The sequence below is a fragment of the Ictidomys tridecemlineatus genome, chromosome 11 (assembly GCF_052094955.1).
Source record: "Ictidomys tridecemlineatus isolate mIctTri1 chromosome 11, mIctTri1.hap1, whole genome shotgun sequence".
Lineage (NCBI taxonomy): Eukaryota > Metazoa > Chordata > Mammalia > Rodentia > Sciuridae > Ictidomys > Ictidomys tridecemlineatus.
The window spans coordinates 122306766-122323651 of NC_135487.1; the positions used below are offsets into that span (position 1 = coordinate 122306766).

Consider the following 16886-nt stretch of genomic DNA (forward strand, 5'->3'; position numbering starts at 1 on the left):
GAAATATTTGGTTCTGCCTGGAAAGCCCGAGGATGGAGCTCCACAGACTCTCAGTCACTCTTTCATAAACCTATTGAGGGGGTGAATTCTTCAGTCGCAAATACCAAGGTCTCAGGGACTACTGAAGGTCACAGGGTTCAGAATTCTTTACAGCACTAAGAGGGAGCCTATCGGACAAAAGAATCCAACTATACGGAGATCTCACAGGAAGAAGCTTGATGTTCCAAAGATGTACTGGATGCTTAAATGTGGAGATTCCAAACTCAACATTGAGCTGCTTCTGACCTGTTAATCTATAGTCAGTAACCTACAGCCTACCCGTTGAGAATGGCTTTTATATTTTTTAACAGTGGGGGAAATTTTTTTTTAAAAAAAGTCTAATATTTCATGACACATGAAAATACATGGAACTTAAATTTGTGTCTCCATACATTAAGATGTATCGGAACACAACTGGGTTCATGTATCCACAAGGACATGGCGACTCTCATGTTGTAAAGATAGAGCTGAATAGCTGTGTCAGAGACCCTGTGGCCTCAAAGCCTGAAATATTTAGTATCTGGCCTTTGAAAGAAGGAGTTGGCTAACTCCAGTCTGAACGCGGTGTCCTTGAACAGATCCCGCCACTCCCCTCCACTCTCTGCCCTGCCCCTCTGCAACCTTGACTTTCCCCACCAGGGCATCTTTCCAGGGGGCCCCAGGGCTCTTTTCTGCAGAGCTAAGGGGGTGCATTACCACACTTCTACTCCAGCAGTTATGACCCTCCGATCCTCACCTGGGCTGGAAGCAACACCACCGTGGTGGGAAAGGGCCGGGCCAACTGTGACAGAATTGGCCTCTGGCTTCTAGTCAGTGTCCAGTGTTCTCTGAGGGCGGTCATCAAAGGACACTGTGACCCAGGACGAGAAGGTGACAACTGGACGGATCTTGGAGGTTCCCTATCTATTGCCTTAAGTTTGGCAAGGGCCTTCTAGAGAGTTCTATTTTTAAAAATAAAGCCCTGGAAATGTACTCGAGGGTCTCACTCACTTCCTCTTTTTCCTCCCCTCAGTCATGTTCGCTGGACCCGGCCTCTTAGGTAAGACTTCCAAGGGGTGGGGTGGGGTGGGGGGAAGAGTCCTGACGGGGAGGCCTCTAGGATTAGGAGAGGGGAGATTTTGAAGGTTCCTGGGCTATGAAAAGAGACCATGGTCCCAAACAGGCTGAGTACCTTTCTTTTCAGGTTTCCCATCCCACTCTGTCAGTCTTGTGTGGGTGGATTTCCACTCCAGAGCCCAGAATGGTTTGAATGGTTTTTATCCAGCCAACGAACCTCTCTCCCCACTTGGCCTCTGTGGCCAGAGAAGCTTGGCCAGCATCCCCTAAAAAACCCGAGATAGCTTCATTTCAAGCCCAGAGGCATTTCACTGGCTGGGGGGGGTAACCCAGCAATGAACTTCTCGCGCCCTGATGGGTTCCAGCACATCCAGTCCTCCTCCCAGACTTCCTGGCACTTTTGAATTAGAAATGCGTCAGCTTCTGTGAAGTTCATGACTTCACAAGTAGAGGGCAGGATGCAGCTCAGCCTCTACCGGCTGCCTCCTGGAGGAATCTGGGCGATATACCCCTGTGCACCCAAGGAGAGCAAGGGAGCGTGGAATGAGTATACAGGAGTGGAAGGCTGTGACCGCCCAAAGCCAAGGAGGCTGTTTGTGGATTACCAGCTGCTTTTGCACCGTTCCTCCAGTCTGTGCTTTCACTGGGTGGTGGTGGCTTTGCCAGAGAGAGAGAGGCAGCTACAAAATCTGCTATTGGTGTGGCTGATTCTGCCCTGATGGATGCAATTTGATTCCTTAGAGTTCCCCTTCTGGGATCTTGTCCAGAAGCTTAAATTACTTGCTCTTTTTTCTTGGTCTTCAGGGCTGTCCCTCACTGCCAGTGTGGGAGGACAACTGTTTTTGTCACAGCCTCCTCCTTCCCCCGGATGTTGCTCTCCACCCCTGGGTCTCTCTCGAGCTCTGTGCTGATAAAGCAGGCTAGTGTCGGGCACGCGCCCTGGGGAGCCCTCAACTCTTTCCTTGCACATCTTTTCCCAGCTCTTCTGTTTCCTCCAGCTGAATTTCTTTTGTTGTGGTGGTGGTTGTTATTACTATTGCCATCACTGCTTATTTCTTCTTTCCTGGGAACTGCTCTTGTCTACTTCATAGAAACTGAAAATTCAGGCCAGGCGTGGTGGTGCATGCCTGCAATCCCATTGGCTCCGGAGGCTGAGGCAGGAGGATGGAGAGTTCAAAGCCAGGCTCAGCAAAGACGAGGCACTAAGCAACTCAGGGAGACCCTGTGTCTAAATAAAATACAAAAGAGGGCTGGGGATGTGGCTCAGTGGTCGAGTGGCCCTGAGTTCAATCCCTGGTACCTCACCCCCCCAAAAAAGAAGGAAAAAAAATAAAAATTCATTGAAAGTGAGAATTTTACAATCCAAAATAAAACGATAACCTGTGTAGAATTCTGAAGGCAGCTTCTTTCCAGAGTACACAATAATAACAATCCAGACTCTAATCTAGATCCAATGACCCCAAAGCCATTTCTGGGTGACTCTCTTGAATTATATTTTATTCAGATAAGTAAGCTTTAAATTCAAATGTGTAAAAAGTATAAACCTTTTTTTTAAACTTTTTAAAATGATTTTAAATTCTATCTCTAGTTTCTTTTTTCAGTACTAGGGATTGAACCCAGGAGTGCTGTGTCACTGAGATACGTCGCCATCCTTGTTTAATTTTTCTTTTTGGTCCTGGGGGATTGAACGCTGGGGTGCTTTACCCCTGAGACACATCTTCAGCCCTTTTTAGTTTTTATTTTGAGAGAGGGTCTCACTGAGTTGTTAAGGGTCTTGTTAAATTGCTGAGGCTGGCTTTGAACCTACAATCCTCCTGCCTCAGCCTCCCAAGCTGCCTGGATTATAGGCATGGGCCACTGTGCCCAGCCTTTTCAAAATTTTGAAATTGGGCTGGGGATGTGGCTCAAGCCGTAGTGCACTCGCCTGACATGCGTGGGGCCCAGGTTCGATCCTCAGCACCACATACAAAATAAAGATGTTGTGTCTGCTGAAAACTAAATAAATATTAAAATTCTCTCTCTCTCTCTCTCTCTCTCTCTCTCTCTCTCTCTCTCTCTCTCTCAAACAAACAAACAAACAAACAAAATCCTCCTGCCTCCGTATCCCAAAATGCTGGGCTTACAGGTGTGTGCCACCGTTTCCAACTAATCTTCATTCTTTATATCCGTTTCCCCACCACCAATTAAGGAAATGAAGCAAAAACAAATCAATAAACCAGACATGAACTTCTCACTGTAGTTTAAAACTCAGTCATATTGGAGTTTTCTCACTTAACCACTCCTCTGGGTTGATTTCATGTTCTGGGGAGTCTGTGTAGAGTTAAGACAGGAAGTGGGAAGTCTGCTCCTCAGGAGTCATGTGACCCACATTGGCCCTTATTAAGCTGTTCATATTCCATTAGGGCAGAGACCACAAGTCCAAATGTGACATCTTCTAGAACCCCAGACATGTCTCTCAGTTAATGGTCCCGTTACACAAAGCTGTGGCAAATTCAGCTCTCTGCTCTCTTGCTTTGAGGCTACCGTAGACTTGGTGAGATTGTTTTAAGCCTCTAAATATCAGCTCTTGGGGGACAGAAGTCCTCTCTGTCTTGTTCATCACTGTTCTCTGAGTTCATAAGACAATACCCCACACGTGGTAGGTGCTTAGCAAATATTCAATGTCTGATGAGTTCTTTCCTCGTCACTCGACACAGCCATTTCTCCTCCACTTCTGTGCGGTGGTGGAAGTGAAAGAATTTCTCTTCATCTTTTCCATACCCAGAGTTCTCATTCCTCAGAACTTGTCCGGAGGCTCTGAGGTGCCTCTCTCCCACCTGGACCCCCGAAATCCTCTAGTTAAGTACTTGGAGCTGATCTGTCCTGGGCTTTCACTGTTGGACAGTGTGACCACCGGATCATCGCTTCCATGAGGACCCTTTCCCTCCTTTGTGGAGTACAGGGGTGGACATGGTATCTCTATGGATTATCCTGGTTCCGACCATCAGAGTCTCACAACTCTGCTGGCTCTTTGACTGATCTTTCCCTTAATCTTCAGCGTGAAAGGCTACCGTCAGGTCTGGGTCCTTGAAGGGGGATTTCTTGGTAGGGTGCAATTAAAGATGCGGTAGAATCAGAACTCAGGAATGGGGTCCCCCAGTGCATCTCCCTCCCCTTCCCTTCTGACCCCTCCTGTCTAGTCCCCTACTCCCCACACCTTCTGTGCAGGGTGGAGGTGTCCCTGAGCATCCTCTGCCCTCCTCCCGCATCTCCATCCAACCTCCCGTCTCTTTGCAGAGACATCCAGAGTGCGGCTGGTGGGGGGTCCCCACCGCTGCGAAGGGAGAGTGGAGGTGGAACGGAACGGCCAGTGGGGCACCGTGTGTGATGACGGCTGGGACCTGAAGGATGTGGCCGTGCTGTGCCGGGAGCTGGGCTGTGGAGCAGCCAAGAAGACCCCCAGTGGTCGTTTATATGGGCCATACCCAGATAAAGGGCAGGAAGTCCTCATCCAAGGGGTCAGGTGCAGCGGAATGGAAGACACCCTGGCTCAGTGTGAGCAGGACGAAGATGTCTACGGCTGCTCACACGATGAGGATGCCGGCGCAATTTGCCAGAGTAAGTAGCGCAAGGCCCGAGGTCCCTCTGCCAGCTGCCCGTACCCCGCCCTGGCCACTCTTGTTGGATTTGATTCCCTGTCGTGGACTTCCACACAGCGGTAACGACCTCCCTGTCCTCTCGTCTCACCCACACTTTCTTAACTCTCAACTCTGGAGATAGATCATCCTCCCTTAGAATGTTACTGTGACTTGGTTGTATTAGTGCTTTTTTTTTTTTTTAAAGTTTAAATGGAAATGAGAACGTATTTCTCTTATTTTTATACATGAAAAAAAAATATGCACAGATCGTGCAACCACTAAACCCTTGTTGACTGGTGTATCTTATACCTGGGGCTGGGCCTGACGTCGTGGGTGAAGAGATGAGCCCCCAAGACGTCATCTGTGCTTTTCTTGATAGTTCCAGTTCTCAAGAAGTCTGCCTGCGGTCAGGTAGACAGGGGAGGCTCAGAGGAAAGCAACACAATCTTAGAGAGATGATAGACTGATAGACACACTCAGGGATCTCTATTCCTTTATTTCCATACACAGAGAGAGCAAACGTTTGCTTTCTATGTGCTTTTAATATTTTCTGTGTCTCTGTGTATCTTTTCTCCTCCTGTGATTTATGAGAGGCGAGTCTATGTCTCCTCCTTCTCTGTCTCCCCACAGAATTTATCAGAGAAACAATCACTTTTTGCCTTAATGCTATAAGTTAGAAAGACTGAGGATTGGTGAGGGTTGGAAGCACTAATCTGGAATACTTGGTTAATGTCAACATTGAACCCAAATGCTTTTTACTAGTCTGGGGCTGGGGCTCAGGGGTGGAGCACTTGCCGCCCACGCGTGAGGCACTGGGGTGAATCATCAGCACCACATAAAATAAATAAATAAAATAAAGAACATGCCACCTTCCTACTTAATCCAAAGTTTTTTTTAACCTTTTATGTGTATATGCTTATGTATCTGATCACCTGTATAATGTATGTATATACACACATATATACAGATATGTATGTACATATATACATGATACATATACATTTATATATATAAATAATACATATATTTAATATACAAACAATATATATAATATAGTTATAATGACATAGAAAACACACATTATATACATTATATATTATACTATTATAATTCCATATTATAAAAAATGATCAATACTTATTATGTATTAATTATGACATAAATGGGTTATATATCCTGTGTAGTAATTATGTAATATACACATTTTATTTATAATGTCTGATATAATATTTAATGTAAATTCATTGTTTATACATAGATATATGTATAATAATGTATTAAAATATTTTGTGTGTGATTATAATATATGATACATTGTAATTATGTATTAAAATATATACTATATTTATCATATATAAAAAGGACTGTGGATATAGCTCAGTGGTAGAGTGCCTTTGGGTTCAATACCCAATACCAAAATACATATGCTATATTTTAATACATAATACATAATGAATTTATAATATGTAAAAACATGTATATTTATAGTATATTATAATTATAAATATACTTATATATTATTATTTATGTATCATTATTATAATAATATAAATTTTACATGTAATATAATTATACTATACATATAATATGATATAAATGTTTATATATATATATAAATTTATTTTGCCTCTGTCTCTTGGGAAGAGCAATGAGGAGTTGAATGGGAAAACAATTTGAAAGAGTAAAAGGCCACGATAATGACTCGCCCTGGAGCATGTGCTTCCTTGATTCGCTCCCTCACTTCTCCCTGAGCACTGGTTGGTCAGTGCCTCGCACTCCAGTGCACAGGGTACTGAACACCAGAAACAGCCCCTGGGCAGTGAGCCCCCTTTTCTGAGACGACCCTGTGCTTGCAGGGAGTAGACCCTTCCTGTTTTTGCTCCGCAGACCCAGATTTGACTCCAGTCCCAGAAAGTGTGCGGCTGGTCGGTGGCCCTGGGCCTTGCAAGGGGCGAGTGGAGGTGCAGTATGAGGGCCAGTGGAGCACCGTGTGCAAAACGGGCTGGGACCTCCGGGCTGCGAAGGTGGTGTGCCGGCAACTGGGGTGCGGCAGGGCCCTGCAGACCCACAGCCACTGTAACAAGGCTGCCCAGGGCCAAGGACCCATCTGGGAGAGGGAGATGTTCTGCTCGGGAAGAGAAGCAGCCCTTCAGGATTGCCCTTCTGGGCCTTGGGAGAAGCAAAACTGCACACATGACGAGGACACGTGGGTGGAATGTGAAGGTAATGGAAGGTGATGCTCGCACATCCAGAGACCAAGGTCATGGGTGAGGTTAAATGGAATTCCATTCAGCATTATTCTCCAGAAGGACTCCTGCACCAGAGGATCCCTGCCAACCTATTGTGCTGACTGTCAATTCTCTTCTTTTAAAATGGTAATTACAATAGCTGCCTTTCAGTGCTCGGCAGGGTGATGCACACCTGGAATCCCATCTACCAGAAAGGCTGAGGCAGGAGGATCCCAAGTTCAAGGCCAGCCTGGGCAGCTTAGTAAGACCCTATCTCAAGATAAAAAGTAAAAAGGACTCCAAATGTAGCTCCATTGTAGAGCACTACTGGGTTCAATCCCCAATACCACCCCCCCCAAAAAAAGAAATTTTTAAAAAATAACTTCTTTGAATGTGAAATGCTTAAAATGTTTTAAGCAATATTATGTGCTATATTAATATGAACTGTTATCATACTGAATTCCATATGATAGAGCACAGCACATTACTCTGTATCTGTTAAGTTCTTCAGTTTTAAAAAACTACCAGAAAGCCATTCATAAATATTAGATTTATAAAATAGGTAGGGGAAGCAAAAAGATCCTAGCTGAAGGAACGTACCTGGCCACAGGGGTTGAAAGCTGATGGAGCGGTGGAGAGCAACTGCAGTCACAGAAACACGTGGAGGGTTTCAGATGTGCTGATGGGGTTTGGTTGGGGAGGATGCAGATGATCTTTTTTTTAAAAAAATATTTAATTTTTACTTGCAGCTGGACATAACACCTTTATTTTATTTATTTATTTTTATGTGATGCTGAGGGTCCAACCCAGGGCCTTGCACGTGCTAGGAGAATGCTCTGCCGCCGAGCCATCACCCCAACCCGTGATCTTATTTTTTTCTCTTTTCCCTTTTTCTCTCCAATCTCCAACTTCCTCCTCCACCCTGCAGATGCCTTTGACCTGAGGCTGGTAGGAAGAGATAATCAGTGCTCTGGGAGACTGGAAGTGCTGCACAAGGGCGTGTGGGGCTCTGTCTGTGACGACGGCTGGGGAGGAAAGGAGGACCGAGTGGTGTGCAAGCAACTGGGCTGTGGGGAACCCCTCTCTCTACCCTTCAAAGCCCGGAAAACCTATGGCCCTGGGGTTGGCCGCATCTGGCTGGATGACGTTCGTTGCTCGGGGCAGGAGCAGTCCCTGGAGCAGTGCAAACACAGGTTTTGGGGGTATCATGACTGTACCCATAAAGAAGATGTGGCTGTGATCTGCTCAGGTGAGTCCTGTAGGGCTGACCTGGGGGACAATGCAGGAAGAAGTGTTGGTGGGGTGAAGTCTGGGGACAAGGGTGGCTCTGCCTATGCCACAGAGCTGCTCGTAATCCTTCCTTACTCTGTGGCTATTTCCAGGGATAAGACTGAGGCTTTCTGATATATATATATATATATATATATATATATATATATATATATATATTTGGTTTTTATTTTTTTCTAGAGGAATCGGGCTGAGATATAATAAAAAATACAGTCTGAATGTGTCTTGAAAATTATTGGATCAACATCTTTATATTAAGTGTGAACAAAAGTGTGAAAGGATATAAGCCACTTTTCAAAATCATCAAAATTGTTTTCAAATCACATAGCAGAACCATAACGACCCAGCTTTCCTCTCGATTCAGGGTTAGTTCTCTTCAGTCCTCAAAGGCTAAGTCTGAACCTGGCAGATGCTCCCACCTCATTCTTTTTTTTTGTTACTCCCCAGATTTTATTTCCAGTGGCCTTGAGGCTATGGGCAAGGGCACTCTAAGAAAGTCCTTGGGAGTCTTATTGGAGAGAATAAGACCTGAAATAGACCCCTAAAGGGAGTATGCAGGAGGAAGCCCTGTCCCAACTTGGGTCAGGGAGTCCGAGTGTAGCCTCTGGGTCTCTGGGTGGCTGACTCAAGAGAGTCACAAGTCGGAAGCCCATTTGTGGAATTAGAGAGGGGACCCACTGTGCAGGTCTCTTCGGCTAAGCTATAAAGCTGCAGCTAGGGAAGAGCTGATATTTAACCAAGAAATACGGGGAACAGTTAATGCCTAGGAAAGGACAGATTTAGTGGTAATAGGCCAACGTTTACATCTGCTGCTGCTACTTTGAAATTGTTAAATTTTATGCAGTCACTAAACTACTCTCAACTTCAGTGTTTTCATCTGTAAAATAGACACTATCCCTCAAAGACTTTTGTGTAAGACATGAACACAGTTGGCCCTCTGTTTCCATGGCTTCTGCATCTGTGGCTTCAACCAACCGTGAATTGAAAATGCATATTTGATGCATCACCAACTTTATTTCTGGTACACTTTGGCTTTTTATTCCATATTGATGTTCTTTCAAAATAGAATAAAGGATTCAATTACTCTACTGAAAAAAAAAAAAAAGAAGAAATCACATCTGTCCTGAACATGCACAGGATTTTCTTATCATTATTCCCTAAACAAGATAGCATAACAGTTATTTATGTGGCATTTACATTGTGGTAGGTATTATAAGAGACTTAGAGATGAGTTAGAATATATGGGAGGATGTGCTTCAGTTCAATGGAAATTTTTACAATGTCATTTTACATACGGGTTTAAAGCATCCTTTTTTTTTTTTTTTTTTTTTTTGCTATCCTTGAGGGTCCTAGCACCAATTTTCTGTGGATACAGAGGAACAACTGTACAGTTTGTGCCTCACATGGGAACTGGTTCAATTGGCCCCTGGGACACTACACCAGATTCTGACCCAGGTGACATCCACCCGTGTGGGATATCCATGTAGCTGAGCTCTTTCCTGTTCTGAGCACCGGTCTGCTTCCTTAGCCAGTTTAGCTTGAAGGGAATAATTTCTTGCAGGCCTGTCCCCGCTCCTTACTACATGTTCCTCTTGTCTTTACAGGACAGTATCCCGGCCTTGATGCTTGACCTGGCTCCCACTGGCCCCACGTGCCCCTGCTTGTCCCCCTGGCCCCTGATTATCCTGGTGGTCACACTGGTCCTCAGTCTCTGGGGAGTCTGAGTACTGCAGAGACGCCTTGTTCTTGGGGTCAAGCACGCCCACCCCTGCACCTGTCCTAAGATATAGCTGTTGATTTCCCTGCTGGGAAAGATGACCTTCTCTTGGCATTGCTTCTGACCTTGCCTGCCCCTTCCTCACCTGCCTGGAATCCTCAGGCCGGCCGCTCTGACCAAAAGCACAGGCCTTACGAAGGTAAGGTCTTCATCTGCTCATTACAGGGATGAAAAAGACAGAGGGAACATTTTAAAGGAAGCGTGTGGAGAAAAATCTTTGGAACTGGGGTGGGGGACGAGACAGAGGCTTTTTGAAATCTTCTTCTCAAGCTTCAGCTGATCATAACAGTAAGCCCACACTTCTCTGCCCGTTCTCGAAGAGGGCAGTTTGCCATTTCAAGAGGGTGGCACAGCAGCGATCTGTAGTCCTGAACCTTTTCATAATGTCAGAAAAAGATATTTCACCTTCTGACGGTTCCCATGAAATACTTCTGTCATCTATCCCAGGGCAACCTGCCAACATAGTTGACATTTAACCAAGGAATCTCAGAAATGCATCCAAAGAAAACTTTGATTGGTTCCTGGGAAAAGGTCAGGAGAGGGGTGGACAGAAGTTGGGGAGAGCTACAGTTGTGTCTCATGCCAATCAGAAAGTACCATTTTCATCTTATAAATGGAGACTTGTAAACCTAAGGTACAGAATGACACTAAGGAGACAATCAAGGTTTAACTGTAAAAATCAGTAACTCTAGACTCAGAGGCTAAGTCCATACTTATGCTATGCCGAGGATTACACTGCATAATAAATCACATCTTGCAATCTCAACAGTTGCCGTGTTGTGTGATGTGCTCTTTCTGCCAACAGGGAAGCAGGTATTGTGGTGGGGCAGGTCACTCAGAACACACACTAAGTCCCAGTTTTGTCCAAATTGAAGAGTCGTTATTTAGCTGGCCAGCCAGAGACTGCCCCCCACAGGACCCATAACTGTCTCTGCAAGGAACAGCCCCGAGCCTGAGCATTTTAGGTTATCTAAAGACAAAAACCACATCTGGGTTGACACAGCTGCAAGCAAGCAGGCACAGAAACTGAACTGGCCAGTTAAAGAGACAATGCAGTGGGTACCTTGGTATTTCCCATGGGACTTTCCAGGTTGGCACAGCAGCAAGCAAGCAGAAGGGAAGTGGGTCAAAATGACCCTAGTTCAGTACGCGTTAGAGAATGATTACTAATGTCTACACAATCAATCTCTGACAAGGTACATTGCCCAAGAAAAATGAAAACCAAAGAGAAAATTTTCACATTGTATAAGAATCGCTCATTTGTGTTGCCAAGTATGTACTGCTAGGTAACAATTAATGGGCAGAGAGGTGGGGCTTTCCCACAGGAGAAGCATTCTTACATGGAGTCTGTTTGGTCATTGCCTGTATAGCCTGGCCGATAACAGGTATGTCTTTTATTTTACACAGGATTAGGTAAAAGAGAACCTGCCTGTAAATGCAACCACATGTGTAACATAGCTATCTCCTCTAGGTGGGGAACTTTCTTCCTATTTCCTGCTCTAGCTTGAAACTAAAAGTCAGTTCTGCCACTCTTACACTTTTTTTAGAAAAATATTTTAATTTGATTAATGTGTATTAACTGTACTTATTAATGGTCTTCAGTGTGAAATTTCAACACATGCATGCAACATGCACTGATCAAATCCAACCAACTACTAACAGAGGGTGCTAGAGTCTTCCATATTGGTTGTGGGATCCTATGGTTACTAATGATTCTGGAGAGTGTTTCCACCTCCCACTATTCCACTGTAGCTCAAATAGTTAAATGAATGGGAAAATAGGTAGAGAAACATCGTTTTTTAAAAGAGAAACAAGTCTTAACAGACATTTGGGGGTCTATCCTGTTTCCTCAAACATACTTTGCCTTTAAACGATCAGCTCTCACAAGTCTTCCTGATTTTCCCTATAGACTAAGATTCTGTACCTCTAATCCATGGGCAAGCTAAACTGCCTTGATTGAGTCATTGTATTAGGCCAAATTTGTGGGACCCCAATAGACCTCCAGGAGCCAAATCCGATGCAAGCACACAGGAGTCTTTATTGCAAGCTTGAGCCTGGACTCACAACCATTCCTGATGCAGCGGTCCCAGGGAGTGAGTCCCGGTCCTTTGTTCAATGAGATTTTATAGGTTTTTTGGGGGGATACTCTATGCCTCACAACATCACACAGCAAATCATTTCCATACCACAGGAAAATCAAACAACAACTCTTAACATTGATTAGCACATTCACTGGTGGGAACAAGTTGGGTAGGGGTGAGTGGTTACTAAAAGAGGGGGATTTGTTTGAACTGATTGGTTTAGGCCACGAGGGGTGTACATGCTGAACTACATGGTTATCAACCACCATAAACTACTGGGGGATCATCTGGCAGCCCAGGTATTTCCCTGTCTCATGCTGATTGGAAGTTGCTAGGGGGTTGCAATGGGTCCTCACCTAGCCTGACTGAGCCAGGGACACCTGGTGCTACAGATCTCTCCTGTTATTTACAGACAAACAACTCAGCAGGGTGGGTATGTGCTTAGGAGTGCTCTGTGGGTCTTTCCAAGGACAAGGGTCACGCCCCCTTCCTTAGGACAGGCCTTGCGGTGGAAGCTGCTGTTATTTATTTATTTTTTTAAAATGGAGTCACATCAGTTTCTCAATTGAAAAGTCCCTTTATGCTTAGTAGAGCAGAATAGGGTTAGAATTTCACAAAAATAACTTTGGTTTCTTCCTAATTTCTCCAATAAAATTGGTTTTGTACAATTCCAACCCAGTAAGACTCCTGGGAACCAACTTTAAAAATGCTTGTGCCAGAGACAGAGTGTTTTAGTCAGTTTTTTTTTTTTTTCTTCCCCACTGCTATGACCAAAAGACCTGACAAGAACAATTTTAAAGGAGGGAAAATTTATTTGGGGCTCGTGGTTTCAGAGGTCTCGGTCCACAGATGGCCAACTCCATTCCTCAGGGCCCAAGAGGAGGCAGAACATCATGGTGGAAGACTGTGATGGAGGAAGCCACTGGGAACATGGGAGAGAGAGAGACACTCCTCTTATCATGCACAAAATAAATACCCAAAAGTAACCCCCAGTGACCCACCCCCTCCAGCCACACTCTAGCTGCTCACAGTTATCACCCCGTTAATCCCTACCAGGGGATCACTGCACTGACCAGGTTCAAACTCTCCTAACCCAATCATTTCACCTATAAACTTTCTTGCCATGTCTCACCCATGAGCTTCTGGGGCCACCTCCTATCTAAACAACAACACAGAGCGATTCCCACACCGAAAGCAAGATCTGAGGAAGCCTGACAGAGTGTTAGAAAGTCTAACAAGAATGTATCATCCTTGGCAGAGGCCTCCCTTCACCGTGGACTCTCTCCCTGCCTGCTGACTGGCTGGAGAGAATCCCGGGTCCACATGAGGGAGGCTGAGTCCAACCGTGGAGGAGGCTCAGCTCTGAATGGGAGGGTAGAACAGAGTTCCTCACCCAAACTCAGCCAACCGCGACACTGATAGGAAACAGAGTGTTTGTCTTAGAGCACTCAGAGATCAGGATGGTGTATTTCCGGCACGTGTAGCAGGACGAACGCAGGAAGATTGTTTGAAGAAATCAATTGCACTGCTTCAAGGCTCACTCAAGTCTTTCTGATTATCATTTGGCTTTCTTAAAAACCTCTAAACATATTTTCCGTGCTAATCAGGAAATGTGAGATTGTTCTTAATTATATTTTCACTATTAATTAGCTATATTTTGGATGCTTGTTTTTAATAGTATTCTAAGATTTTTTTCCACTAAAAACTATCCCAAGTATGTCCATGGAGAGAGAGCTTCACAAACATTTTTTAAACAACACAGTCCTTCCTCCCGGTGACAGTTAATTGGAACATCTGTCCCAGGCTGGATCAATTAGTCCTTTCCAGGAATTGGGAACTGTGACCCAAAGTAGATTAGTTTCTCCAAGTGGCTGATTGTCTAAGTCAGCCTAGGACCTGCAGGAGGACATTTCTCACATACCACACGGATCAGAGAACCAGAGGAAGACCTTTCACAGAGATAAATAATAGTGAAAGCAGCATTCATTAGACACACAGACATCCTGGACAGCATTTTCCACTTCTTTTCTTTTCCTGGGCTCCGACAGCATTCCTGGCATTAGGTTCTGTGACAGACTGCGGGGAGTTCATCATCATTTTTAAAATGTTTTGGTTGAGTTCATCTTATGTGGGTTTTTGTGCTTCCAACCAAAAGAGCCACAGACACTTTTCTTATTTTTAAGTTAATAAAGAGATAATTCATCCATCTTTTACAAGGTTGATTGTATCAGCTCAATTATTAATAATAAATAAATTTCCTTTGCATTCATAAAAATCATATTTATGGAACTGAAAACCCCAGGAAACAGCCTACAACAGAGGTACCACTTTGAGATACTGCTCTTGAGTGCCCCTGGCTGGATGAATGTCCAATCTATCTGTTCTACATAAGTGGAATTTAAAACTCATCACCTCCATATTAAAAAATAGATTAATTAGAGATCCAATGAAGGTGGGGTATAGAAAATAGACAACTCAGAAGTGACATGTTTTCTGCCTATTTTATGTTGAAAAGGCTCTCTCTCTTTTTTATTTTTTTAGTGAGAGAGAATTTTTTTAATATCTATTTTTCAGTTTTCGGTGGACACAACATCTTTTTATTCTTTTTTTATGTGGTGCTGAGGATAGAACCTAGAGCTCCGCTCATGCCAGGTGAGCGCGTTACCGCTTGAGCCACATCTCCAGCTCCAAAAAGGCTCTCTTAAATTTTACTATCTGGTGAAATTTTAATCATTTTTGATGATTAGAAGTTGTAGTAATCCAAATCAGGTAATTAGAACTTGTTGTAATTTAAATCAGGTTACAAAACCTTGCTTAAATCCCTTTGAGAGCTTCCTATTGTGCAGAAGTTCAATGGAAATGTCTCATTCTGGCTTAAGAGGCTTGGCATGACCTGGCCCCCACCTACTCCCCCAGTCTTATCTCATACAAGCATGCCTTATTTCACTTTATTTACTTGCTTTGCCTTACTGTGTTTCCCAGATATTGTTTTATTTATTTCTTTTCACAGATTGAAGATTTGGGGCAACTCTGCATTAAACAAGTCCATTGTCACCATTTTCCCAACAGCTCAGATGATCGTTAGCATTTTGTGGCAATAAAGCATTTTTTATTAAGGCACATCCATTGCTTTTTAGACATACTTGCTATTGCATACTTAATAGACTACAGTATAGTGGGGACATAATTTTTATATGTACTGGGAAACCAAAAAATTCACTACTCAATTTATTATATATATATTTTTTTATTACTGTGATCTGAAACTCCAATTCTCAATATCTCCAAACTATGTCTCCCCCTATCAGCTCATTCCAACCACATGGGTTTTCTATCCCTTCCTAAGACACATCAAACTTACTGACCTGTGGTAAATCTTCCAGAAGAACAGGTTTTGGGCAGAGCAACTATCAGAAGCTCTATTTGAACATACTGAGTCTGATACATACTGAATCTCCATGTGAAGATATTCTATTAAAAGTTTAGGGGAGGGGGCTGGGATGTGGCTCAAGCGGTAGCGCGCTCGCCTGGCATGCGTGCGGCCCGGGTTCGATCCTCAGCACCACATACCAACAAAGATGTTGTGTCCGCCGAGAACTAAGAAAAAAATAAATAAATGTTAAAATTCTCTCTCTCTCTCTGTCCCCCTCTCTCACTCTCTCTTTAAAAAAAAAAAAAAAAAAAAAAAAAAGTTTAGGGGAAGCTGGGCACTGTGGTGCACACTTATGATCCCAGTGTCTCAGGAGGCTGAGGCAGGAGAATCACGAGTTCAAAGCCAGCTCAGCAATGGCAAGGTGCTAAGCAACTCAGTAAGACCCTGTCTCTAAAAAAAAAAAAAATGCACAAAAAAATAGGGCTGGGACGTGACTCAGTGGTCCAGCGCCCCTGAGTTCAATCCCTGGTATCAAAAAACAAAACAAAACAAAAAAGTTCAGGGTAGAGGTTTGGCCTTGCAGATATGATCTGGGAAATTTTTGTGTTTCAGAGCTGATAAGGATAAATGCTTTGAATACTCTTTCTCTTTTTGTCATGAATGTGTTTTTGTGGGTGTATGTGTGTGTGTTGTAGAGGGAGGAAAATAAAGATATTTGACATATACACAATATCTCTGCTTTTTTTCCCATTCTTATTCCTTTATCCTATAACACAAAATGTATTACTTATTATCACAATATTTAAGTATAGTTGAATTAGCATGGAAGTAAACTGTGGGATTGAAAGAAGTTTTAACTCAAGGATTTTTACCTCCTCTTTAGAATTAGAGGCTAGAGTGTTTTCGGTTTTTTGCAAGATAATTTTATCATGTTAGGTGGAATGAGGGCCTCGGTATTGATTTTATTAAGAGATTAAGTGAGGTTTAAGAAGATGGTTGCCAAGTTGACAAGGGGACTTGTAGTGGTTAATTTTACATGTTGACTTGCTGAGTCGTGAGGTGTTCTGCTGTTTGATTAAACATTATTTCTGGATGTGTCTGTGGGAATATTTCTGGATGGGATTAGGATTTCAACTGAAAGTCTCCATAGAGCCAATTGGGTTTCTTAAAGAAATCTCTTTAAGACTTCACAAATTGGTAAAGTCCTTCCCTAAACTCATGTTTTCAAAGACGTTTCCCCTCTCTCATCAGATAATCAGGGATTACCGCTGATATTTTCTTTCCTGTATTTTGACCTTGCCAGGGCTAATCTTATGTGATTCTGGGTTGAATTCACCAATCAAGTACGAAGTCTCCTTTAAAATTTTCTTCCTCAGGTATATAGAGACAAATTCCTACCTTTTATGGAAATATGAGGAGCAGAAA

The 16886-nt window shown here is 43.6% G+C and overlaps 1 protein-coding gene across 3 annotated transcripts in view; it reads left to right on the plus strand.

Annotated features, from left to right (window-relative positions):
• The window catches only part of Cd5l (CD5 molecule like), a 52037-nt gene extending 41264 nt beyond the window's left edge, over positions 1-10773 (plus strand). For all 3 annotated transcript variants that reach the window (XM_078027243.1, XM_078027242.1, XM_078027241.1), the window contains 5 exons: positions 1052-1078; positions 4372-4692; positions 6600-6935; positions 7869-8189; positions 9835-10773. In XM_078027243.1, coding sequence (XP_077883369.1) covers positions 1052-1078; positions 4372-4692; positions 6600-6935; positions 7869-8189; positions 9835-9860 — 1031 coding nt within the window. In that variant the 3' untranslated portion in view covers positions 9861-10773. The remainder of the gene's footprint in view (positions 1-1051; positions 1079-4371; positions 4693-6599; positions 6936-7868; positions 8190-9834) is intronic.
• The last annotated feature ends 6113 nt before the right edge of the window (positions 10774-16886 follow it).